This window comes from Rhea americana, unplaced genomic scaffold (assembly GCF_003343005.1).
Source record: "Rhea americana isolate MKP2758 unplaced genomic scaffold, rheAme1 scaffold_245, whole genome shotgun sequence".
NCBI lineage: Eukaryota > Metazoa > Chordata > Aves > Rheiformes > Rheidae > Rhea > Rhea americana.
The window spans coordinates 276,284-302,996 of record NW_028186363.1 but is presented as its reverse complement, the minus strand read 5'-3'; the positions used below and the strand labels follow the sequence as shown (position 1 = coordinate 302,996).

Here is a 26,713-nt window from a genome sequence, read left to right as displayed (position 1 = left end):
AACTTCAATGAGCCTATGATCAGGCCTTGGTAACACATCTGAAATCAATGGAGTTACATTAGGCCTCTGTCAGTGAGGGGTGAAAAAAAAAGATACACAAGTCTCTGGGCCAAGGATCRTCCCTTTCTTGTATTTGCACAGTATCTAACACATTGAGGTCCTGGCCTATAAGCAGTACTCTTGAGTAATTTTAACTTCATGTGACTGTTTTGTTCAGGGGCTCCCATTGAGCTGGACGAACAATTCCCTTATCTGAAACAGATAGAGATGCTCTATACCCACTTCAGACCTCACGCTCTTCTGGCCTTTTAAACATTTTAAATCAAGCCATCTCAGAAAATCAAGTAGAAGGAGGCTAACATTTTTTATGTTAGGACAAAATAAAACCCACTTTTCATATGTCTGTCCTGTGAGGCTGCAAAGAAATCTGTTTTGAATAAAAAATGCTTACTTCGCAAATCATATATAACTTAATGAGTGTAACTTTTATTAAGTCCACTGCCCTGAGAAAATCATTAAAACCTCTTCTATGATCAAGACTACCACCTTTTTATTAATTCTTTATTACTACCTTTTATTTTTATTTCTCAGTGTTAAACTGAAGTCTGAACTATTTGCCATTAGATAAAGATTTTAATGCAGTAATTTGCATTTTGGAGATGGCAAGTATTTTTAGTCAAGAAATGGCAAAGAGTGGAAGGATCCTAAGGTGTACGTCAGCGTATGCTTTCCATTTTCAGAAGTGCCTACAACAACCAAAGCAGGACCTCCGCCTTGCGAAGGCTCTGCCTAGTTTTCCTTGGACGTCCCGAGTCCTCTCTGAAATAAAAGAGCTCACAACAAGGTTACTACTAACCACCTTGGCCTTTGTAGGATTTGTGCCTGAATGATGAACGAGCCCTTGGAAGGAAGCAGGTAGTTCACGCAAATGTGAATAATCCCACCGAAAATCATTCTTGGAACYGAGTTCTCTCTCAGCATTTTGACTATGTAATACATATGACAGCTAGGAGTTCTTCTCAGAAATTCCTAAAAGGAAAGCTCCYTAATTATACTTTCAATTGATGTTTTCATTATGATTCTGAACTATAAATACTTTCCTTAAAAAGAAAGCTGGTAAGTTTTGACTGTTTTAACTTATTAGATCTTTAATTAGATTTCATGTGTGTCTGAGTCCATACACTTAAGTTTTGTTTGGTGTATTCAGATGCTTTTTCTTTGCAAAACATCCACTACCATGTGAAAGTGTACTTGAGTAGAAGCAACTTCTTGGTTCACGCTTTTTTTTTTTTTTTGATATGTATGCAAACTTGCACATATTTTTCCAGATGAGAATATTGAAAACATTAGACTTAATCACGTTGTTTTAAATAGTATTATTTTTCTTCAAATTTGTTTTATCTATTTTGTGYAAAATATTCATGTCCACAAGTATTAATATTAACTTTTGATTTAGAACCTACCAAAATGCCTAATTCATGTACATATATTTAATTTGTTTTATGGAAGCARGAATAGACTGATCAGTCTCAGCTGACATACCCCCTTTGGATTTTCTGCCCCTTTTGCATGCGAGGATTTTAAAAGACAAAGATGWCTGCAGTATTAGTTCAAGAGAAATAATATTGGAGCTTCTACTGGAAAAGACATAACAAAGATATCTTAGTGTTGAATGTTTCTTAGGTTTAATGATTTTATTGTTTGCTTTCAGTGTACTGAAGGGATCATCTTTGAACCTTCCTGAAGTTCACAAACTTACTTTAATGACTTCAGTTAGACCTAGCTGGTAGTTAACCACTGTCTACATGGCTGTAATTTTCTGGATTTTTTCTGTTTCCTTTTCTTCCTTTCTCACCCCTCAGAAGAATGAAATGCACCCTACCTTATTCATTTTCAGATGAAACACTTTTGTTTAGCTGTGAATTGGTTATCCTAATTATTTTCCTGGGTTAGATCTTATTAGCAGTTCATATTCCCAGCCTTGAGACTACTTTGGCATAAAGTTCCATCTATGAGCAAGCATTTATGAAAGAGAGGCTTTATTAATTTTTTTATATCTTTCATTCTTTCTATTAATCTATAACTCATCCTCTGCTACAGATTTGCGCTTTTTTGTTTTGCTTTGTCTTCTGAATATGAATTTGGCCTGGAATATGTTTCATAGTCAGGACTTTATAATCTGGTAATTCATCAGTGACATTCAGGGTTTGGTTTCAAACCCTTCTCTGCTTTCTTGTAAACTAATCCTACAGTCCTAGGACCACCAAAGAGAATGTCATTTTAGCTAGAAGCCCATACTGTCAGAATTCAGGTTTACTGTATGCCAATTAACCCTCCTTTAAGCTCTTCCAAATGGCTATCAATCTGCTTTGTTTAAAAGAAATAAGCTGTCCTTTTATTTTAGAACTAGTAAAGAATTTTACATCTTTCTAAAGCAATTTTCTGCATTCTTACCAACTTCATTGATGTGAATGTAAAGTACACAATAGGTCAAATTCTGACTTCAGTGGGAGTTGATGGGAGTGCAGTCTGTATATTTGAAAGCAGAATTGACTCTATCCTTATGTGCCTGTGTAGCAAAATATCTTATCTGAAGACAAGTTATACAAAGGTAATCAGAAAATACAGATCTGAGTTTATTTTTCATATTATTTTCTGTGAYTCCCTTACATGAGCTCAGAGGAGCTGCTTATGTTCTTGCTAGGGATGTGGAGATGAAAAAAATATTTTTTTTCTTTCCTTGTTTATTCACATATAAACATTTTTACATGCTTCCCTAGAGAATTTCCTTGTAAGGTTCCGTTGTCCTTAAGAGACTGAGAACTTGTCTAGTGCATCATTTGTAAGCTATGCAAAGAGCACCCTCCAGCTGAGACAAACCCTAGAACGATTCATTTGGATGTGGCCTTTTTAATTTTATTGCCGCTGTAGTACTCCTGGATGCAAGCGTCTTGGGTTGAGCTGGGGCTGTAATGAGCCAGACACACCTGTGTGTGTCCAGGTCTCCAGTGGAGAATCCATGTACTGGCTTTCCCTGTTCCGTTCCTCTGGCAAACACCCRTCTGTTAGACCATCCTGCATTTGCTTTTAGATCATTTGAGAAGGATATTACTTTTAAAGACAAAAACCATACAACACCGTCCTTTCTTACACCTTCTCCTCATCCGTTAGCTGTTCTTGAGCTGTTAYTTCAGGTGAGCGGAGTGTAACTTGTATGAATACTGAGAGGTTGTTGCATCCAAAAGCAAAGGGACAGTGTTCGCTGCAGAGCGGGCAGCAATGTTATAGTCAAATTCAGGTGGAACTGTAGATTTATATTTGCATGTTTCACCTGAAAGCTCAGCAAAAGCTATAGCCTACACTTGCAGAAGAAAGACTGTTCATTTACACCAAGCTTTTATGCTTTAAATAACTGATTCTGCAGCATTGTGCTACTCAAACTTTACTTTCTTGCTGCCTTTTTATAAGTCTTTAAACAACCTGCTAGAAACTTCTTACCTAATACCCTCTTTTCAGACTGCTATAGATAGAAAACATTAACATTTCAAAAAATATGAAGCTTTTTCTAAAAAACTTAAGCCTTTAGCATAGCATTAGAATATTTCCTTCTGTAAATCATTGCTCTTATATATTAAAAAGCAACTGTCATTCGGTTTCCTTCCTGTCTTACGTGTATTTGAGGTTCTTAATAACAGAAGTTCTATGCTTAGCTTCTGTTTCCTTTYTTCTTTTCTTTTAGTTGATGGCTTTGGGGGTCATTACTTAGTGTTACTGTACTAATCCATGAAGGTGAGTTTGGGGGGATTGTGTCTTTGTAGTATGGCAGACAAGAGCAGGACATAACTGAAAATGATTAAGCCAAAAAATATCTATATTTTTGTAAAATCTAGGACATGCACAAACATTTTCTTTTTTTTAGGTTTTGCTTGAATCGCCCCCACATCTGTTATAAGAAACTGTGGATCTGCAGACAGGCCATGGCTTTTCTCATGTCCAGGGGAATCCACAGAATCTTGGCCTTCATTTAGGATTCCCTCCTGATGAGCAAATTCCCATGGCCGCTTTTGAAGCTTTAAAAGCTTTGGTTTTGTTTTAAAAGGCCTCTGAGCATAGGCAATGTTTTCATAGGCATTTAGAAACAAAAAACTGAGCTTTTAAACCTTCAAACGTCGCTGCGGGGATTCACTTCACTTCTCAGCAGACCAAGTCTGAGATAACACCTGCAAGAAGTGTGTATTTGTGCATGTGGATTTTGTGAAAATTGTGATGCACGATCTCAGCTGACCCACAAATGTGACAGCAGTGTGTGTGTAAATCTTACTATGTTTCACTGTGATGCATTTTTAAGGGCAGACTATTATTTTGACTCTAGAATGATTGATGTGGGTAAGCCTATTTTGTTTTTGGRTAGTTTTCATTTCCTCTTCCTATATATCCTCTGATGCAGACACTAGCAAATGGCCTTCAGAAGAACAGACTAAATGAGAGCCCTCAATGTTTCATCATCTGAATTTTTTCTGCTTCACTGTTATTTTTTTTTTCTTGTATAGTTAACATTACTTAAGCAATAACAGGCTGTTTTCTCTATGTAGAAAATGTAGAGATAATAGAAATGACTGGACAAATTGTCAGATTGGTCAAATAAGAGACATTCTTTTGCACCCTTTTTTAAATACATTTCCTTATGTCTTAAGCAACTTCAGTAAAATTTTTATCATTTTTTTCAGAGGCAATAAGGGTAAAGTTTAGAATTAAGAGTAGAGAGTGAGTAAATTAACTCTGTTTTTATTCTGCCCTCTGCTATTCACAAAACACCTGTTAACGCAAATAAACATGTATTTCAGGGTTRAAGATACTAATGGGCAAACTTGGCACCAAAAAAATCTGCTGAAACTAACATGTCAGTGTAGGACACGTGCTTAACTCAACAGTCCTCAACTCTGTTTCTTAGAACACTGAAATACCTACCCCGAGGAAAGCTCATAAAACCTAGGTCTTTAAAGTTCCTCAACCAATGAAGCTTCAGTTGTTTTTAAGAATGTGTATCTTCACTGACTCCTATTAATTCAAGATGGCCAAGTGTATGAAATATGAGATGTGAGGTTGCTGAGGAAGTTGTTATTATTATTTTTTTAAGGTGTGCTTTCAGTAGATTCATTGGCTAAAGGAATGAAAAGTAAAAGGATGCTTGGAAAGGCAAATATCCTTCATTTGGAAGGACTGTGTATTGCAGACAGATCTGAAAGAATCACAGCTTGGTTTCAAAGGGTATTTAATTGAGCTTTTTACAAGGTATAATGCTTAATTCTTCTAGAAATTCTTAGTGCCCTTAAGATTGTATTGCTTAGGATTAGGTTGAGTAATTTGGAATATCTCTAATCGTGTTTTCCCATGTGTAACATTCCAGCCATGTCTGTCAGTCTTTACTGTTAAATATATAATTTATAAATAGATAACAGTCCCGATAAGCTTGTTTGAATCCATTCTAGAAAGAAATTACTTGTTTTGTGTTATGTGTGATAGCTGCAAGCTGCTTTATAGTAACTGTCCTCAACAAAGAAGTCTGTGTTATATTATTCATCTGGAGGCCGCAGAAATTAAAAAGCTGAGCCGCTGTTGTAACTAGGACCTGTTATTTTTGAAGGGCTCCTGCAGAAATAAACTTTCCACACAAGACAAACCTGAACTTGTGGTAGATACATGAAGACACATAATTTTCTGTTTTGCACCTGTCCACACTATGCATATTGGTTGGTACTATTAAATGGAAGAAATTAGCATAAGATATATTAGCACTGAAGAGAATCTTTCCCATTATATTTTTCTGGCTGTGTAATTTYTCTGACAAATTGCATGCTATTTTCCATTTTCACCAAATGTGTGCTTTTTGTCTCCAAACTATATGCTTTACTGTTACACAATTTGGGATATGGTACTTTTATTTCTCTTTTATCTGAAATAAACCACAAGCATCTTCTTGTGCTGGGGAACGTGACAGAAAGGGAGAATAGAATACATAAGCAGTGAATCAGGAAGGGGTTTTTGAACTGATTTTTCCCAGTGTTTCTTACCAGTTTCCCAGTGTTTATTATTTTGGGGGGTTACTGTACGAAACGCGGAGGCAAAACCGAGTCGCTCTTCGCGTTGTTAGCGGGGCTGCACGCACCGCGCGATGCAACCTGCTGTTGTGGCATCGCGTGGCGTGGGAGCAGAATCAGGCCCGTAACCTTTAAATAGTCTCATGAGCTGGCACGTAACCCCAGCAAGGGCTGCCGATACCTGACGTGCCTGCCGTCCCCCCAGATTATTTATTTCCTTAGCCGTGCTCTGGCAGCCAGCGCATAGCTCGAACCCGTGTCCCCAAAGGGTTGCGAAGGGCAGCGTGCAGCCCCAGGACACTCGCAGGACTCTCCTCTCGGGGGAGGCCTGCGGTGGGTTTGGGGAAGAAATAAGAACAAAATGCATTTCTCTGAAAGCATACCCAGTACTTCTGATCTTCCCAGAAAAGGAGATCCCTTGTACWGCCTGAAATCTGAGAAACTTTGTTATCATGCTCATTTTCCCTCACCAGCCTTGATCCCTGGTGCAGGGGACTCTGAAAAGCAGCGCCGTGGCGGTGATACTTCTCCTTGCAGTACGCTGCTGTGTGTAAAGTGGGATTCGTGGACAGCCTCTGGCTGCCTGGTAGTCAACAGGCTCCCATGTCTCATTTGCTGTAGGTGAGGTGGTGGTTTCTTGTCTCAACTGGCTGTAGTCTAGAGCGTGCGTGATTTTTTTTTTTTTTTAATTTAAATAAAACCTGGGAAATGCGAGAGTCTTTGAATGCTAAAAGCAAAGCAGCAAATGCTCTATCCCAAAAGGTGGAGCGGTCTTGAAGAGAGCAGGTTATTTCCCCACCCCACCCCCACCCCCACCCCTTTAGTCCCCCAGAATGACTGCATGCTTCAGCACTGATTTCTCTGCTAGTTGGATCCCTGGAGGCCTTATTGAGTGCAGCACAGCTCAGGGACTTGCAGCTGTATAAAACRAGGAGAAAAAAAAAAAAACACATAGTTTGTACGAATTGTTCTTTACCTTGGCTGGGTTCAGAATGGCAGCTGCACTCCGACTTTGTGTGTCACAGCACAAAGGACAGCAAAAGTGAAAAGCAAGTCAGCAAGTAGAGAGACAAAAGCAACGATCAGCTAATACAGCTCCACATGGCCTAACTAATTTATGAGAAAAAATCTGTTCTGTTCATTGGATCAGCACTCTGAGGAGGCAGGTGGAATTGTAGGAAGTTTTCATTGAGTCTCTTGAGCAGCTAAGGAAGCCACTAGAGATTCTTCTCAGTTTGAACTTTATCAGGGTCTACGCTTAATCAATATGGTATTGGAAAAAGAATTAATTACTAAAGCAGAATAAAACAGCTGCATTTTAAACTAAGGATCCATCAATTCAGTAATCTTCCAGTTACAGGCTAGGTGCCGTGAGGATCATTTTGACTTCATGTAATGAGGAACTGAGGGAGTTTCCTCATGAACAGGCTGGGAATTCACATTAGCCTATTTCAGCTATTTGTCATCAGTACAACTCATTTCTCCCCTTCTGAATTACAATTTGTATTTGATATACTGTCAAACCCCCAGAATTCCCATATTCATGGAACTGAAAGCATTAATGCGGAAATCATTGTCACCATGAGAAAAAGTCTTAACCTTCCTGAGCCTCTTTATTCTATAGGCTGCGGCTTGAGTGGTTTCGTGCCGGACATACCTCTATTGTGTTCGCTGCGAGGGTCAGGGACCTGCCTGTTGAAGAAGCAGTAATTTGAACACAGCCTGTAAATGTTTCATCTGTAATTTCCATAATGGTGAATTTCAAGGAGGGCTGAGAAGGGTTATGGGAGATGAATTAGGTTTTTAGTGAGCTCATTAGGAAGCCAAACAGAGTTTAGACAGCAAGGCGGTGAGTGTGGCTGTAATCAGTTCTGCTCGCTTTGTTCCCTGCCTTCGGGACATTTTTTGAAAACTTCATGGCAGGGGCTGATGAGAATATACTGAGCAGAGGCTGCAATCTGATGGTTGACTTGTTGATTTGTAAACCTCTTAATTCATTTTTTGTTCAATTTAATCTTTTCTTTCTTAAGGAAAATGAGTTGAATGTTAGCCCTCCTTGCACTATTCACCTCTTAAATTATGCTCATTTTGAGGAGCTTGTTATGCCTGAATAAACATGAAATGACTTGGCATTTTCCCATAAGAGGCACACCCATTTTAATACCATGTATTTACCATTCCTGGAAATGTCTCATTAACTTCTGAAAATCTGTGAGCATGATATTTTTGGGCTACTGTAACACACCTCTTGGCAGTCACAGAAGGCAGTTTGGTTAATGCCTCATAATATCCATTTTTATTCTCAACATGAAGAAAGGCTCTCTATAGAAAATTGATGCAGTTTGCTCTGCTAATTTTCATGCTCATTCCAATTAATTTAACATGACCCAGATTTTCTTCCTCGGGCTCATCCTGACTAATTAGTAAGGCAACACCTAGAACAAGTTCTGTTTAATAACATTGAGGAGCACTAGTTGTGAGTGATTTTGATGCTAATAAAGATATTCACTGATGGGACAGATATTTGATGTCAATTATAGTATGTAATTTAGAAGTCCCTATGTGCTGGATAGAGTATAGGAAGGCTGGCAAATCACTATGAGAGATAATTTTTTTTTAAGACTTCCAAAGCACCTAGCTATCCTCAGGGACCAATTAGTTTATTTTTTTGGTACAACTAGTAGTATTGTCAACTAATTCCACGGTAATGGATGGGGTGGTGCTGCTAAGGAGTTACAGTCTGCGAACCCTCAAGGACTAGGGCCCAAACCTGCATTATTTACTGAACCTTATCACATCAGGGAGAAGCAATCATGGGTATCAGAAGGCAGCACTGTTTGAGGAGAAAAGCATGGCCTGCCCATCTTCTTGATTTAGCTTCTTCTTTCCTTTTCATTGTGCAGATGAGTCAATTTTGTAAGAAATAAAGTAAATAGGGTTAAAAGAGAGGCCTCATTAGTGCTTGGTAAATGAATTTGGAATGCTGGTGTTTCTTACTTCATAAAAAAGACCCCAGATCTGTGCTTCGTGCCAGAATTCCTTCCCCAACTCTCACAGCTACGGAGAAATTATACATGAAAATGTGTAGGGTTAATGCTTATGTAAGTGTCCTCATTGCAGAGAGATTGGCTGTAAACACAGATCCTGAGCTCTCAAAAGGCCGTAGGGTTGCACATGGTAAAGCATTGGACTAAAGTGCTACCAGCTGAAATCATCCACTTAGCTTTTTATACCTCATCCACGCTGACAGAAGGAAACACAGAGTAAGCGGCAGGTGAAGGATGAAGTCCAAAGAGTGTTTTACTACTGAGTTCGTTTGGGGTAAAAACAGGAAATGCCGAATCTTAGTTCTTACACGGTCTCTTTCAGGACAAATTCCCGTTCATGCCACAGAACTCAGATATGAATAAAGACTAGATGGAAATGTCAAAACTTCAGAATTTTGATCAACCACAAATACAAAAGCCTGTGTAACCTCCTAACTGAACTTGTAGCACCAAGACTTGCATTTGCTCTTAAKAATGTGAATGGAAATATTATTTATCGGAAGGAGAAAAAAAAGTAAGGTGTCCTGGCACATCTACTTTGATCACATGTATTTATTTTCAAGAAACTGCATTCTGAATATACATAAGGGTGTAAAGGAAGCATGTTCCATGGCATTTTAACTCTTTAAGGTACGCACTTTGAGATGAAGAAGAGCTAGTAGAAACAATAACCATACTCAAATTTTAAAAAAATGAAATACTCATATGAGCTCCTTGGCTTGTTTGACTTTTAAAGTAATAATGTATAATATTCACTTATCTAAGAGCAGCCACCAGCCACACTCAAGGAGAATATTTTGTATTACTCTTAAAGCAGTTTTCAGTGAAAGCTGTGTTCCTTACTCATTTGAGCACTTTTGAAAATCCTTATCCCTAAAAGTCTGCTGAAGGTCACTTAGTGAGCCAATACAGAAAATAGAGTATCTTGTACTAGATAATGCTCTGACACTATTAGTATCTCAGTTCTTAGTTGCTGCATAAATCACTGATGAGTTTGAGAAGCTGACTTAGTAAAATGCAGGTAAAAATATCTTAACTGTAAAATTGTAAAGGAGGGTTAATGCCTTTGAGGTAAATCTTAATTGATGAAATCCAATTTGCTTTTTCTGACTATCAAATCTTCTTGTTGGCATCATTTCATAGTAACTATGAAGGGTTTTTAAGAGGAGAGGRAAGAAGAAGAGAGGTGGAGGGACTGCACAAWGTTTCTATTAATACAGCATGCGTTTAAACACTAGTTTCCAGCCTGGTGCCAYTAACCAACTGAGAAACTCTTGTGAATAGTAAAGGATCAGAGATGACCACTTCTACGATGATTCCTAGCTGGTGTCAGAACATGGCAATTCTGTTGTTCTGGGTCAGCAGTGAATACCTCACTCAAATGGTGCAAAGTCAGCTGGTTCTTAATTTTTTGTCTCCTCAAGAGTGCATTCAGTGACTTTATCACTGAGAAGAATGACTCCCCTGCCTAGTGTGATCAAGATCTGGAAATTTGCTGCATCAGCATATTGAACCTAGACTGCTACTTGATTGGTGGGGCTTAGATTTAATCTTATGGCACGCATGCCAGTTCTGTAATGGGTTAGGTGAACAGCCTGTCCAGGGAGGAAACTCAGTTTTGCCCATTTGCAACAGAAGAAAAGAAGCCTCTTTACTYGCCTAGCTTTTCATTTGGGATCCCTACACAGAGCCAGCGCAACCTCCTCTGGAGGAAGGAGCAGGCTGATGGGACTGCTCTGGACCCCAGCCCGTTTTTCACTAGGAAAAATTCAGTGATATGAGTGTAGGAAGACTTTGCAGGCACTGTGCTTTTGTCTTTTGCCACACTTTCTCCTGCAGTGAAGGACTTGACATGAAGTTACAGGCTTCTGAACGGAAAAGTTAATCATCAGGTCGCAGAGCGGGGGCCTGTGTTTGTTCTGTGCTGTGAGTTTTTAGGGAGATGGTGTAACAAGTCAGCGCCCTGTGGTTTTGCTATTTGTTATACTTCCCTCTTTTCTAAATCCATTTCATGGAAACATTTTGTCAAAAAGTTTTTCCCGTGTTTCTACAAAATTACGTGTTGCCCTGTCAGTTCATTYGATCGCTTAAAGCAGGTCCAAAGTCACCTGTGGGACAGCTGGGGAGCGGAGGGACGAGGCCCGGGTCTCCCCTTCTTTTTCCTGTGGTTGTTACCACATCTCCAAGCAATGCCGTAAAATTCTAAGATGGGAGAAAGCAAGTTGGTTGTAAGCCTTACCAAAGTCACAAGGACCTCTCTCTGTCGGGCAGATGAAGTTTTTGTGCCCAGACCTCCTGTGTCTGTATCCTTGCTTCGTTTGCAGTTTGAGGCGTGCGAGTATTCTTAGGCATTTCATCACAGCTGAGACTCTTAGATGCTTGCTCCTATAATCTGTAGCTCTCTGCTGAACTTTAAAGGCRAAATGTTTTAAGCCACGGCAGAGGCCATTTGTAAGCATCCAATACGTATGGTAGACRGGCTGTAAATAGCTTACGCTTTACCGGTCAGGCTTTTTGGAAGAGAAGAACCCTGAAAAACGCTCGCTGAGAGTAAGTACGGGCAGATCCACGGCACGCGTTTGGCAGCTGAAACGGTGCTCAGCGGCGTCGGCGGGCGCTCCATCGAGTCCTTCGTTGTTAGTGCCAGGTAGCGTGCTACTTGTAAACGGTATTAGCCGTGTTCCCAAATACCGAACACAATATATTTAAAGTACGGGGTTTAAGTTAAACCTGCAAACGCAGACTGTCGGTGTTCCAACGTAACCCTTCACATTCTGGCATTTTCCAGACTGCCAGCCAAGTGAACACTTTAGGAGGAGGTGCATATATATGTCCGCAGCACCCAGCGGGTTAATCCACCCCACTGTGCATAGGTGTTGGAGCTCTTATGGTATGTAAGATTTGCCAAGTTTGGAGTTGTTTTGTATATATATATTTTTTCTAAACTATGCATTCACAGCAAGCATCTTTTTGATGCTGCTCAGGTACTGTGAATGCATATCAAGCTGGTACTCTTATTTGTGTTTTATGTTAAGATACACATTTGTATACATCTTATCACCTGGAAAAGCTTTGTGGTTCATTTTTATACTTTTCTATTAAAGTATCTTTGTTTGTTAAAAGTATTCAGCCATCCTCCATTTTTTGTTATAAATCCTCAGATAGACTAATTTACTTTCTGGACTTGTGGCCTAACAAATGTGCTTTTTAACTGAAGCATTTAAGTTAGCATCTTTCAGGAAATGTTACATTTCTAGTCCTAACAATTTTTTTGGAAATGATTAAAAATTGCTATGTACTCTTATACGATATTTAAGCTGGCACATTTTTTGTAGCTATATAACTCTGAAAAGAGAGGTTTGTAATGTGAACAGTACACTGGCTCTTGCTGCCCTATTAGACACCAGTTTAAGAGACGTTTCCTAAACAAGCAGTTCTGTCCAACTGCATGTTATTTAAGGGAAGACATTAAAATACCTCAGTTTGTAACTGAGTATCAACTGTAAGAAAAATTCAGATGCTCTGAAGGTTATTTTCCCTTTCAAAAAAACAAAAAGCCATTATATTCTTAAAGAAACTACGTTAATATTTTAATGAAGAAGAACAGTACAGGATTTTAGACATCATCTACTAGTTAAGTTCTCCACATTCTGTTACTCCTATATACAAAAAGCAATTGCAAAATGTTAAAGGTTAAATATTGATGAGATAATGTTGAACTTAATTAGCTAACTTCAAGCACAGGAAGAATTTTAATTGAGCTTAGCTGTTTTGCTCCCATTCTTTGACATTATTCTAATGACAAAAGTAACAAAATAACAAATAACAGGATGAGAAATAAGAAMTGAAACTTAAAATCAAATATAGCTTTTTAATGTATGTCAACTTCTGTAAAGCTGATTGAGGAAACTAAAAACAATATCCCAGTTACAGCAATAGTGGTAATGTAAATAGGGGTAGAGATGGAGAACTAAACAAGAAAACAGCCTCCTGAAGACGATGTGCTTTAGGCAAAAAAAGAATGTTTTTGGTTGCCCGATTTCTTTAATGACTTGTTGATTCTGAGTTTGTAGCTGGTATTCTTAACAGAATTGCTATGAGAATGCTAAAAATATTTTTTAAAAATATGTAAAAAACARATTTGAAAAGAACTCCATTTAGTCTGCAGTACAAGGACATTTTGTGTGACAACRTTTAGTACGATGAAAAATTTAAACAGAATAACAGCTATTTACACTCACTGTTGAAAGTAATTACTGAAGCAGACAAACTACTTAAACCTAATTTAATAATGCTTTCSTTCAGCCTACGTGCCAAAACCTCTGCATAAATTTCACAACTTGTGCTGAGGGGTCATGGTGGTGGTGGGGGGGACATAACTGAGTTAAAACTGTGTAGAAACAAGTGCATTGAACACTTTCCCAGTGAGGTACCAAGTGAGTTTCACTTTTAAACAGAAGAGCATCATAAATCAGCATAAACCACAAGTTTTAATGAGTGTGTCTCTCCTGGAATTGTGCAGTGCTGGCAATTCTGTTTGAACAAGACGAGGATCTGGTCTTACACTCCTTACTCAGGCAAAACTGCCACTGACATTAATGATAATTTTGCTTGAATAGAACAAAGTGTTTGATGGCAGTTATGCCAGCATGAGGGTGTGAGATTAGGATAAACGTGCAAAAAAGTACAACTTCAAATGCTGTACCTTTGACTTCTCAAGCTAGCATTTCCTCCAACTACAAGGATCTTAATTATAACATTTGCTGGTTCAAAGATTAACATTTAGCATTCTGGGAAAGACTTTCTGGACTTTAGTAACCTGATCAGCACGGTCTTCTTTTGGTCTCTGCCTCTTTCTGGTTCTTTGTATTGCAGGGGAGATGATAGTATCTGGCACATTCCTTGGATGACTTGAAGATAGCAGCCTTCTGTGTTTGAGGCTGAAAGATTGTGAACTCTGTGTTAGCAGAAATGCCACACAGGGGAGGTGAATAGAACATTAAAAAAGCTTTAGCTTTAGGTACTGCAGTGCAAGCAGAGTTGAATTTGAGAGCTGGGACTTAAGTGGACATTTGTCCCTGCTTTCTTCCTTAATAAAATCTGAGTGTTAACTGTGGATAAGGGCATTTGAGAGATCACTAAAAATGAATCATTAGAGTGCCCAGAAGAGCTTTATTATGATATACTATGGAGAACTTTAGAATATACTGTATACTTTTTATGTGCTTATCAGATGCATGTACAAGTTACTACTACAAAAGTAAATTGTTTTGTCCTTTGCCGCAGAAGCAGAGTAATTCACTGAATTAAAATGATGAAATAAAACTCCTCAGAAATTGGATCTATGTGGTCCTTTCCAGTGTTGTATTCCCATCTAATTTTCGTTTGCCTCATGAAAAGCTATTGAGCAAAAAGCACAAGGTTTGACCAGAAACATTTGTGGTGCTTGTGCGAGTATTATGCATTTTGAAAAACCCCGATACAAATACTGATTCTGGAAAAAAAAAATCTTGGTGCAGAAATCCTGACTGACCAGCAGTTAAAAAAAAATACATAAAATAAAAATCTCRGACTGATACCAGGTTCCAGGAGTGACTGCGGGCAGGTAGAGCCAAGAAAAGTCATTTAGTTATAGTTTGGTTTGTTTGCCCCAGTAGCAGTTTGGTTGAACGAATTACTCCGTTCCCGAAGTTCCACATGGATGTTGCCACTGTGCAGTTAACCGGTGTGAAAATACCTCAGAAAATAAATTATTGAACTGYACTGTTATTACTAACTTGCCAGCTCCTGAGAAACAAATGCGGCCACATTTACATATGTGTCCATCTGGCTGTTTTTACACTTTATGTCTGCAGCCAGTGGGTGAAATTGTTTTAATCCAAGCTGCAGTCTGATTTTTTTTTTTTTTTTTTTCCCTCTCTCTCCCTTTCTGGTATTTGTGTGCGTGTGCGTGATATTTGCAGGCGGACATGCAGAGTCCCGAGAGCAGCTAGCTCTTAATCGTTCTTTGAAGCGACCCAATCTACGCGGCCGCGGTGGCTTTAGCGGGAGCAGGCAGCAGAGTCCTCCATGGATAATTTTCGTTAGTTAGCAGATTGTTACCATCTCAATGTTGCTGAAATCCCTAATCTCGGGCCAGCGTGAAGCTGCAGCGGTTACAATCCTGTTGCCTGATGCAGTGTGAATGGAAGTGCTTTCTGTCAGAAACATGTGGTCTCTTCAGTGGAGAGCCTGCGTAAATCCTGTGTAAATAGAGGGAGGCTAACAAAGGATGAGCCCCTGCAGCTCAGAGCATTTGGAGCCATTTGGAGGCTGAATTTGCTAAATGCTGCTTATATCGCCTGAAAAGTTGAAGAGAAAGGAGCATAAAATCCCTTCTTTTTTCTCTTTCTGCTCATACCCTGGGGGGAGGGTGTTAAGGGCCAGAGAAGCCTGAGGTAAGCCTATGAAGACTGTTTTTTCAGTGCTCTTTTGAGTGTGAAAAAGGTGGCATGGGTCACTGTCCCCTCTTTAATGTCGGAAAACCCACACAGTTAGTAAATGTTGCATGTAAACTAAAGCATTTCATCCCTTCTCCTGCACTCCACGGCAGTGGGCCGTGAACTAGTCGCTTGAAAATCGCAGAAAAATTTCACTTCAACATGTCCGGACAGTTTAGCACAGCAGGAACGTAAGAGAGATCAGTAATTAGCAGGTTTCTTTACTTTTCCCCTTGTCTTCATTGGAACAATTTTCACCTGATGCGAAAAAATGTTGAATTATAATGTATAAACCACAACCCTACTGGCTATATAAAAGAGCTTAAAATGCAAAGCAGTGTTTATTAGCTTTCTCTTTTAAAAAAGCTAGAAAAACATATGTTGGCTTTTGAATTTAATCTCTGAGAACTCTCAGTTCACTTCACAAATAAACATGAGCTTTAACAACAGACAACAAAGGGCACACAAAGAAATCAGCCTTTTTTTTCTTACTTTTGGACAGGAAAATAATAAAAAGGACAATGTGAAGCATTACTGTTCTGCAAATCATTTCCAAAGTTTCAAACCAACAATTTTACAGCAGGTAAAGATATAAGAATAATATGTCTGGAATGTCATTCTTACCGTCAAGTAAATAATAAAATATTTGTACATGCCTTTTTTCAAAAGAAGACACATAAAGGAACACAGAAAGGTACCTACCCAGAAACAGAAAATGAACAGTTTTTATTCTCCCTCTTACTGTAAATACACTTTAAATACCAGATACTACACAACACTTACAGCCTTTAGCACATATTGCCAGACTGTAATAGGGACTTGCTGCTGACTGAGAAACTATACTAAAGCATGATTAGATTGAGTAGAACAGCTTTTTAGGTGAGCTCTGATAGACAACTTAAGTTCTCTTCTTTCTCTTCCAATCTGACTTTATAAAAATTGTCAATGCCTAGATGGTGTGAGGTTTATAGATGATCATCCTCCCATTGTCAGCCCAAAGGAACTGATGGAAAGCCCAAGGTCTTCCAGAAGGACAGCAGAAATTAGGCTGGCTCTTTATCTCCTTCCTGCTGCTAGGAGAAGGGGCAGAGAGTGAAATGTTTTTTTAGTAAGAGACATTATAGTGCTGTATAGCTGAAGTATTCCTCTGCCTTCTGGTGCCAGTGTCCAACTTCTCTCTCTCTCCCAGATGCTCATAGAAACCTTCACGGGACACAGCCCCATGAGAYAGGTCTCTTAGAGACACAAAAGGGGAGGGATTGCAGGGGGCTGCTCACAGCAGCCCACCTGAGGATCCCCCCAAGTCGGGGACAAGCAATAGCTGAGCATGCAGATCAGCCTGGCATGCCTACAGCATGCCTAAACAGCTTCTGATGGCAGTCAAGTCAGTAACCAGCACAGTTAGCGGTAGGGCACTGCTGCTGATGGCACAACTCTAAGTTAGGATGCCCGCTTGAACAGTTTGCACATTTCAGAGTCCCAGGTTTGCCATCCACAATCTAGCCTAGTGCAGTTTCTCTTGGCAATAAGATGGGGTTGATAAGAGTTGCATCTGGGGTGTGAGGAGACTAAGTCAACTTCCATGAACCCTGGTCCTTCAGAAGACGGGGAAAAAAAAACAACTAGTGCTTCGTTCAAAGAGCTGTGATCTGCTGAAGCTGTAAGGCTAAACGCTTGATGATTTTAACAGGATGGAGTGGAGATAAGGAGTTCTTCTGAAAGGTCTTTGATTCTGGAACTGGCCTTCCCTCTCTATTAGTCCTTCTTGCAGCACAGACTGTCTCATCTTCAAAACATACTCAAGCACTTCTCTTTTTTTTCCAGTTTTTTGGCAGTAGTAATTGGTTWGATTTTGAAGGTTTTTCTCTGATGGCGGTGTTATTGATCTTATTACTCAGTTGAACTTCCTTGTTAATAATGGTTTACAATACTTATGTCTTCAGATGGGCACATTATAAGCACAAACAAATAACTCAGGTTGTGAGTATATGCATACATACGGATTGGCCCCCTTTTGCGTGCAAACCTATATATTCCACTCCGTCAAAATACTGGACCAAAAGATCATAGAGCAGTATCCTTAAAATTGGCATGCATTGGAGCTTTCCTTTTCAGAATTCATGTGTTTTTAATTGGTTGCGTTATTTCTAGTAAAATGGTGAAGTGCCTCTTTTTTTTCCCATTAGCTCTCCCTGCTCTTTTCTCTTCTCCTTTAGCATGACAAACTGTAAAGCTGTAGGGGAACCCTGATGACAAGGAAATTCAAACACTGAGTCTCCAAATGTATTTTTCCAGAAATGTCTTTTCTTTCTGCTCTATTTGTTACGATGACAAGAGAAACTATTTCTAGAGTTTGAATCTGGGCTGTTACCAGGCTTTTTTGTTTTGGAATGACTGGGATCTCCTTTTCAGTTAACATTTGCTTAGACTGGGAATCTGTCATCTATCCTGTTCAAAAATGATGAAAAAGACTATTTGAGCAGCTTCTAAGCAGCACTGACTTCATCTCCTGACTGTTCTTTGCTCCGCAAGGAAAACAACCATGAAAGAGGGGTGCGATAACACAGAGAGTATGGAGGACCTCCCAAGAGGAAGTCACTGATAGGACTGGACAAGCCTTCTCTAGGACAGGACTCTCCTGAAGAGTCCTTAGCTGTATGCGTACTGAGAACAGCAGGCTTGTCTACCCAAGAAAGTCAGTTTGCAGTAGGTTAAGACTGAAATTCCAGTGCAATGGAAAACATGCTCTAACTACTTGTTCAGGATGTTTTAAATAAGAGGTGATCTGCTTTGCTTTCGAGGCAAAATAATCTTTCTTGCGGGAAACGCGTGCAAAGAGTGTCTATACACAGAGCTAGTGTGGAATACCATCTTCCTGCTGTGTAAATAAGAGTTGCAACTTCAGTTTCCTCCACAAACCCTTCCTCTTGAAGAGAAAGCCTATAAGGAACCCCATGTGGGTTACTGTGCAAAATTTCTTGTATACTTTCTTCAGCTTTCATGGGAGCTATTGAGACTGTTATATGGYATTGATATGATCTTAAAAAAAGTTGTGTAATATGCCTAATTCTTTACTGGCTGGATCCAATGCAGTCACTGACACCTCTACAAAGACAGCAAGGAGCACTTGAGAATGCCTCACTTTCCTAGAGCGATGATAAGGTTTTGCAACCGCTTGTACTCTTTGCACAAGAATAAATGAGTCAACAGTGTGCAAAGCAGTAGAAAATCAGCCTTCATTTTTTTGCTGCTGTGAGCAAGAGGAAGTCAGTGGGCCAAAATTTGGCTTAATTTTCCCACTATAAATTTGGATAACTATGCTCAAATAATTACAGTCTCCACAGAAGTTAGGACTTGACCCTGCACTTGGCAAAATCCTACCCAAATCAGCAGGTGAACAGTTTGCCTAAATGGAACCATTAGTAATGATGGTCATACTAAGCTCCAAATGATTTAAATTTGCCTTTCTTCCTGTAGTGGTTAAAAATACAGTTAATTCAATCTGAAGTCAAGTGAATTCTTAGGTCTGTTAATTTTATTTCACCTTTGTTGATTTTGTTCTTCATTTAAAGTAACTTGTGTTTTCTTTGGATAGAGCACGTTAGGATCAGGCCCTCCAAAGCTAAGAAGTAAATCATTCTGTCYTGGAAACGTCATTTATGGGTAGCTTCTCTGTCTTCTTTCTGCTAGAAACAGTCCCCCTAATGTGAGCAGTCGCAGTGCTATTAAAGAGGTGACAATACAGCTTAACAGGATTGGGTCTGTAGTTCATCAGGAACAACAAATCTTACAGTGTGTATTCATGTTCTGAGGTTATTTAGAGGTATGATATTTGAATTTCCTTTCATTAGGTTATGGAAGTGATTAAGGAAACACTTGTCTCCTAGTATTTGTACCACTGGATAAGGTGGAAAGACAATTGAAGCTTTAGCTGAACTTTCATCTCCTGAGCTGCAATTTGCTTTTTAAAACAAGGATATTCACAACCTCTCCAAATCTCCAAGAGGTCTAAATGCTCTTTCAGCATTTAGGTGAGTGCTGCTAAGCGTACTCACAAACAGGAGAGCATGTGTATAAAGAGAAATAGGAATTTGTCCATAAATAGAGTGAACAAATGCTTCTGTAGTGAGAAAAGATGGTGTGGAAAGGAAGTTTTATAGCTACGTGCATTCTGTGCATACGCACACAGGTTTTGCATAAAGAGACAAAGATATCTTTATCCACCCGATAGATAGACAAACAGACTGACTGACTTCAAACTTGCACTTTCAGTACAGATTTTTCCCCCCATCTCCGGGTACTGCTTTTCAAAATTGCCTGAGGCTACAGTGCAGCACCTCAGATCCCCAAGGCCCATTGCCTGGCTCCTAATAGCCACTCTCCATCTGTGTCACATGAACAGCTGATGAGATAGCTCCAGTGTCTGTGTTTTGGAGAGCATATCCACCCAGGTTAAAATGCTGGGGTTGCCAAGGAGCAGTCAGAAGCCATTAGTGTTTGTGAGAATTTGCCTTGCAGCAGTTCCTTGGCACAGTGGAAAGTGTGTGTGTGTGTGTGTGCATGTGTGTGTGTGTGTGCGTGCGTGCGCGTGTGCGAGAGGGATGCGGTGGAGAATGTGGGGGGGAGAGGGTGACGGAGAGGAGCGCTTTCTAAATAACCAGCGTCTTACAAAAGTGAACACTTGGTTACAGTATATAGGTCTGCCATAATCTCTTTGATTAGTTTTCTGTGATTTGACTCCCCTTTCCCTATCCATAACAGAAACAAACAAAAAAGAAGAAAGGCATGAGAAGGAGAGCGCAGTGACTTAAGGGTCTTGCTCTGGTGTTTGGGCAGATGGAAAGGAGCTGCTCTGCCTTGGGGCAGGGTGGTTGTAATGAAGTGGCCTGTCAGTCTGTAAATAGTGAGGGTCATCTCTTCCATGTGATGGAGGGTATCACATTGCAGTGAAAATGGAAATGTCAATAAAATTAATCTGCCAGCTCTTTGCTGTGGCTTTTTCTGTCTCTCTGGTCCGCGAGGGTTGGTTTTTCAGAGGGGAGGCAGTGCAAGAAGGGTGATCTGCCACAGGAGGGGCAGATAGAGCTGAAATGCAAGTTTTGAAGCAAATGGGCTGCATGTAGCWGCAACGTATTTGGTTTAGTAGCACTACAGAGCTAGACAAGGCTATAGGAATTAGCTTGTGGATCTATAGCATTCCTCAGGAAGCTATGGAGCGTCTAGCTCAGGCTACATTGAGCACAGAGTTTATTGTTTTAGGCTTTCTTGGACAAGGTTTTTACTTAGCATGGGATTTATGGCATTTACTGCTAATGAATGTCTATTCTTAAATTACAAAAACCACCGTCTCAGCACAATTCCCAGATGTCCTTCCAGGACCTCGGCTTCTTAAACACCAGCAGGGAGCATAAACTCTCCACTTCTCTGTTTTCCTCTTTCGTGTGGCTCCGGGCTAATGATGTGTAAGGAAAACACAGCAATCTATAAAGTCTCAGTGCTGTCCCAGTATTCTTCATTTATTTTGCATTTGATTATGCCACAAGTCGGATCTTGTTTCTTTCCTTTTTTTAAAGTTATTAGTTCAAATATTAATGTAGGAATATGGCATATATTGCTGCTCTTGATTGATGCCTTCCCAAAAACAGGAAGACGTGCTCGTATGAATTTTAAGAAAGTAGGGGTCCTGCAATGCCTTGCCAGAAGAGTTTTTCAGATACATAATTTAGATGCCCTCCAGGCAGGCTTTCAAGGCATTTTTGCCGGAGGGCAAGAAAAAATAACTATGACTGTTAAAAGTAAATGATTTTTGCTAATGCACAATTAATGCCAGGGAAAAGCACAGAAGAGAAAGATGTTGATGGAAAGTTCTGATTAAGTGAGAGCTCTACCTTGATGTGCATCTTTTTTTTTTTTTTTAATGATAATAATCACTGATGCAGAGATGTAGAAGTTTTTATGTCATGCAAATGCTATGTGCAGGGTCACACTAGGTGTACGTGTTTGTGCGTGTGTATGTGTGGGTGTTGGGAGGCGACAGCTATGGGGAGGGGCTCATCTGACAGTGTGTTATGTGCACTGAAGAGTGACACAGTTACTGCCACCTATGCAGAGGGCCTGGAATATATAGACTACAGAACATTTAACTTGATTACTTTCAGTATGTATTCAGAATGGTTGTAAGGATGCATTTACAGTGAATGGGTTTTCTTGTGGCAGGTTTTCCCACATTGAATCCCATAATTGACAAAGAACTATTGCACGACGTCAAGCACACAATTATAATTGAATTAATGATATATGCATGCATGAGACACAAAATTAGTATTTGGAGAGACATGGCTTCTAATTTTTACGTATTCATAACAGCACTCGTATTTAATGAGAAACTGTATGTGCCTGATGTTCTATCAAATCAAAACAAAACTGTAGTAGAAATTATTGCTACCTTTTGGCTGCTATACTTTGTTTATTATATGTCCCCTTCCTCCTGTTTTTCTCTTTACTGTAGGAGATGGTTTAGACAACAGTGTAGCCTCACCTGGTACAGGGGATGATGATGACCCAGACAAGGACAAAAAACGTCAGAAGAAAAGAGGCATTTTCCCCAAAGTAGCAACAAATATCATGAGAGCGTGGCTTTTCCAGCATCTCACAGTAAGTGGTGCCCCAAAACAAAATAGATTTCTATTCATGTGCCTAATGAGGTTTATTCATTGTTACTAGAAATCAATTGCCCCCATAATTTTCTGGAAGATTATTAAGGCTCAATTATCACTTGCAATTTTTTTTTTCTAGATTTTTTCCCCCTCCCTGGCTCTTGGAATCATGACAAATCTGAAAAAAACCCTATATATATATGTGTGTGTGTATACATGTATATATATATATATATAAAGAGAGAGAGAGGGAGAGAGGGAGGGAGGGAAAGAGGGAGATAGAGAGTACAAGGTCTTATCACGGAACAACACCTACAGATAAAGTAACCATTTTTTTGCTCGAACTATTCCAAATGTTCCTAAAGATAAGAAGAGGCTTTCTTGCTTCAGCATATATAAAGCTCTGCCTTCTGGATTCTTTATTGTTGGCCTCTGTTTACACAAACCTCATATGTATTCGTCGGAAGAGAGAACCCCAATCTGTGTATTCTGACATATACTGTGGGATGCAAGAGAAGTCAAAGCAGCAGCTTGCAAACTTGTCATATGTTACTTTTGGTGAGAAATATAGGCGGCTTACGGGTTCCCTAATTCTTCAGTTGTGTAACTGAGAAAATAAGCACCTTTTAGTTTCTCTCCAAGTCYATTATCTTAAAAGCTAGCCATATTCACGTTTGGGGGAGAGAGATTAAATATGTGAAAAAGCAGTGCTTTTACTAACAGTCTATCTTTATCCTCCTGTTTGCAATTGGTTTTATGTGTTGGTGTTCTGTTGACTGTTACAGCTTCACTTAGGCATCAAAATACTGTTCTACAGAAAAGCTAGTAACACTCTTTGTAGTTTACTTCATGTAGGAAATAATGGAAACTGGTTAAATTATCGATTGATTTTCCTCCTCTTCTCACTGTAAAATTGTTTCTCACTTAATCAGGCTAAAAGGGGTAACAGCATTTTTAACTACCTCTTCTTCTGCCAAAGTTTTATACATTTCCAAGGTGGCTGATGTCAGTTACAGTGTCATGGTTTGGGGACAAGGTACCCACTTTATTTATGATGGGGACTGTCAAACTGCTCTGCTAGCAGCACAGCTAAAGGGGGGAGCAATAGATCCACATTTCTAAACCATCATTTTGATGTAAGGACATTAGTAGCAAACTAAGGTGCATTGATCTGGCCTGTGGGGTCAGGATTAGCTGGAATAGCCAGTGTCTCTGCTGGAGTAGTGGTTATTCTTGCCTCCCAGCTATGGCCATTTCAAAGGTCAGGTGCCCTGTACCCACTTGGCTCAGAGGAATTAGACAGAACATGAGTCTCTGGGCTGATTACTTAACCAAAGACAAAATAATGAGTCCTAAGCAAATACTGACTAATTGAAAGGGCTGTAAATCCATTACATATTGGTCAGGGATAATCAGGAGTATTTAATCACTTTTATCTATTCAGGAGCACTGAAGCTGCAACAGCAAAGCCCTGAACCTTGCCATGTGCTTATTATTCTCATCATTATCAAAATTACTTCACAGCTGTTCTTTGCTACATCACCTCAGCTGGAGATTTACTAACCTGTAAAATGTTTTTAATTTGGAAGTCGAGTGAGTGAGAGTGGAGGGTTTTTCATTTAGCTGTAGGGTATCTTTAGAGGAGCAGTACAGGGAGACAGCAAAAAGCAGGGCCACAAATAAGCCAGTTTCTTTTGTACATGACTCTGTTAACTCTGTTTCCTTTTATGAAGTTTGCGATATCTTGGTTTTTCTCCCTGCCTTTCTTTCTTGTGTGCTCCTTGAAAGCATTCAACACATGCTTATTAAACAGTCAACTGCCTCTCTCTTCTCTTGAGGAAAATCCTCCTGGCTTTTTGAAATCCCCTTGCCTTGTTTCTATCCCTTCCCTTCTGACCCTCTTCATTCTACATGAATTGAGGAAATTCACCATCTCTGGTGAGGATGGCCTTGCAAAAATCAAATTAAATGAGCACCAAAAAGCCCCAAACCTTTTACCTTCCAAGCTTTAATGAGTTTGCAGGTGTTGAAAGATTTACTGTGCTGTAATTCTCAGACCTGAAAACTGATAATGGAGACCCCTGACCAGTGCAATGTAAATTCAGAAAGATCCTTGCCATAAACACATGCAGAGAAGGAAGAGAACTCCTTTCTTTCAAAGATCTCACACTTTTTTCTCAAATTAGCTTGTCMATTCAAAGTGCAACACTGGCTGAGCCAGAACAGGGGAATCTGTGATGTACAATTTTATTGTTTCAAGTAAATATCTTTACAATGGCAGTCCATGATTCAATGTACATTCCTTCATTACTACTCTAACCTTATTTCAGATTGGTTTGTTCCTCCTTTGTGCTGTATGACCTGTTCTTGTATTACAATAATCCCCTGATGTACCCTTTTTTTCTTTCTCTCTCTCTCTTTTTTAAAAGAAACTAATTGAATTATCTCATTATTTTAATTTGTTAAGCAAATGTATTTTACATCTCAGGATGTGTTCTTAAAGAAGGAGCTGCTTAGGCTTTGCCCCCTGAATGGGCCATTGGTACATTTTGACATTCATGCATTCATTAAGGAAAGGAACATAAAAGAGCTCGGGTTGTATTTTTTTTTCAAACACCCAACCAGCATGGAGCAACTTTTCCATAAGCCACAGGGGTCTCTCTACATATGTTCTCAACTGCAAGCCATTGTCACCTATTCTGAATACCTCAAAAGGACAAATAAAATACTAAAGGCCAACTGTAGCAATTGTTAGCTGTTAGTCTCAATATGACAAAAATCATTAACCTCTGGTTTTCCTGGAAGAAGAAGCAGTGGTAGTCCACCTCTTACAGTGTTGATTAAGCCTGAAATTCCTTTGGACTGCCAGATTCAAAGAGAGTTATTCAGTTCTGTCTAAACATATTTATTTATGATTTTAAATAAAATGCAATTTTGGAAGGCAAATTGAACCATTTTACAAATTCTTAAGGTAACTGGTTTAAAAATTGAGTTGCTTAAGTGTTTTTTTTTTTTTTTTTTTTTTTTTTGGAGAGACAGGTGCTTGAACTCTGATGTAGAATGAAAGTATCTGACGGCCTGTGTCTTTCAAAACCATTTCTGTCCCCCTATCACCTCTTCCATTTTGCAGTAACTTTAATTGCATTAGAAAAAGAATATGCGTGCATGCTTTTGTTGCTGGAAATCAAGTGCAAGGAGTAGGAGCTTCTATCATGTTCTTGTTCAGTTATTGAGCTGTGTCTTATATTAGGAATTACAACAGTACCGGAAAATGAAAGATCTGAGGATGAATTGGTTGGCAATGTGTGTGCTTTTTCTGGATAATGTCCAGTGTTTAAGAAAGTAGAGGAAATCCTAGTCTAGTAGTATAAGCTTTTCAATAGTACATAAAGATTATGACATCAGAAAGGTAAACCTGACATTAAGGCTGTTTTTATTTGAGTTCAAAGGTGGTTAAAGAAAAGAAACAGCAAGAAATCCGACCCAAGCCGAGAGTTTATTCATCGCTTTGGAAGACTCCTTTTCCTCCATGCCGAGGAGTCCTTAGTACACTCAATTAGCCTCTCAGACATCTCTGCTTTCCTCTCTCAAGTGCTCCCCTATTTGCCCTGCAAAGAACATGTTTGATCATGAAATGAAAACAGGAAGTGCTCAAATGTATAGACACCTCTAGCTTACACCAGCGTTGAGATTAGGATTTCTTACGCGCAACTATACAGAGCCCGGCCCCTCCACGCTCCCCCACCTCRGCGCCCTTTCGAAGGGCAGAGGACCTTTAAAAATATATGTGCATACTCAGAAGAGAAGYGAGTCAGAAAGGAAGTAATTAGACCATTCTAGGGACTTGTACCTCTGGTAGTTCAGCCCTTTCCGCAGCAAACTGTATCAAGAGCTACATTTTCAACATTTTTCCCCTTCTTTTACAGAGCTGATAGAACAGAGATGCGTTTATTTTGTGACACTTCTCTGGAGGGATAACCTTTGTTAAAATTCTATTTTGGTTGGGTCTTTTATTGCAGTCTGTAAGAAGACGTGTATTTTAACTAAAAGAACCAGAAATACCAATGGTAGCATGCAAACTAAACATTTTATATGACTGTGCCAGATTCTCAGCTGATGGTATTCGGCATAGCTCCCCTGAAGTCGGTGGAGCTGAGCTGTCTTTTACTAGTCGAAGCTCTATCTGCTAAAATTTATTTGAACAGTGTCATTTTAGCCTGACTCCCACAATCTCCTGGCTAAAAATCTTGCTGTTTACACAGTCCTGTAGAGTAGATTTTAGTTTCACCTGCCTCAGTGTCAAGCTAGAATAAGTTCTGAAGGAATGTGTTAAAATGACTTAATCACAGTTTTTGTACTTACCTGAATGAATCTTCCTAACCTGCAGTATTCAGGTGGCCAGACTGGATAATATGAATAATCTTACCAAAACA

General features: G+C 39.4%; 1 protein-coding gene across 1 annotated transcript in view; it reads left to right on the top strand.

The window, feature by feature from the left end:
• The window catches only part of MEIS2 (Meis homeobox 2), a 170,564-nt gene that overhangs the window by 29,170 nt on the left and 114,681 nt on the right, over window positions 1–26,713 (top strand). The window contains exons 8-9 of the mRNA XM_085306671.1: window positions 11,934–12,035; window positions 22,133–22,278. Coding sequence (XP_085162797.1) covers window positions 11,934–12,035; window positions 22,133–22,278 — 248 coding nt within the window. The remainder of the gene's footprint in view (window positions 1–11,933; window positions 12,036–22,132; window positions 22,279–26,713) is intronic.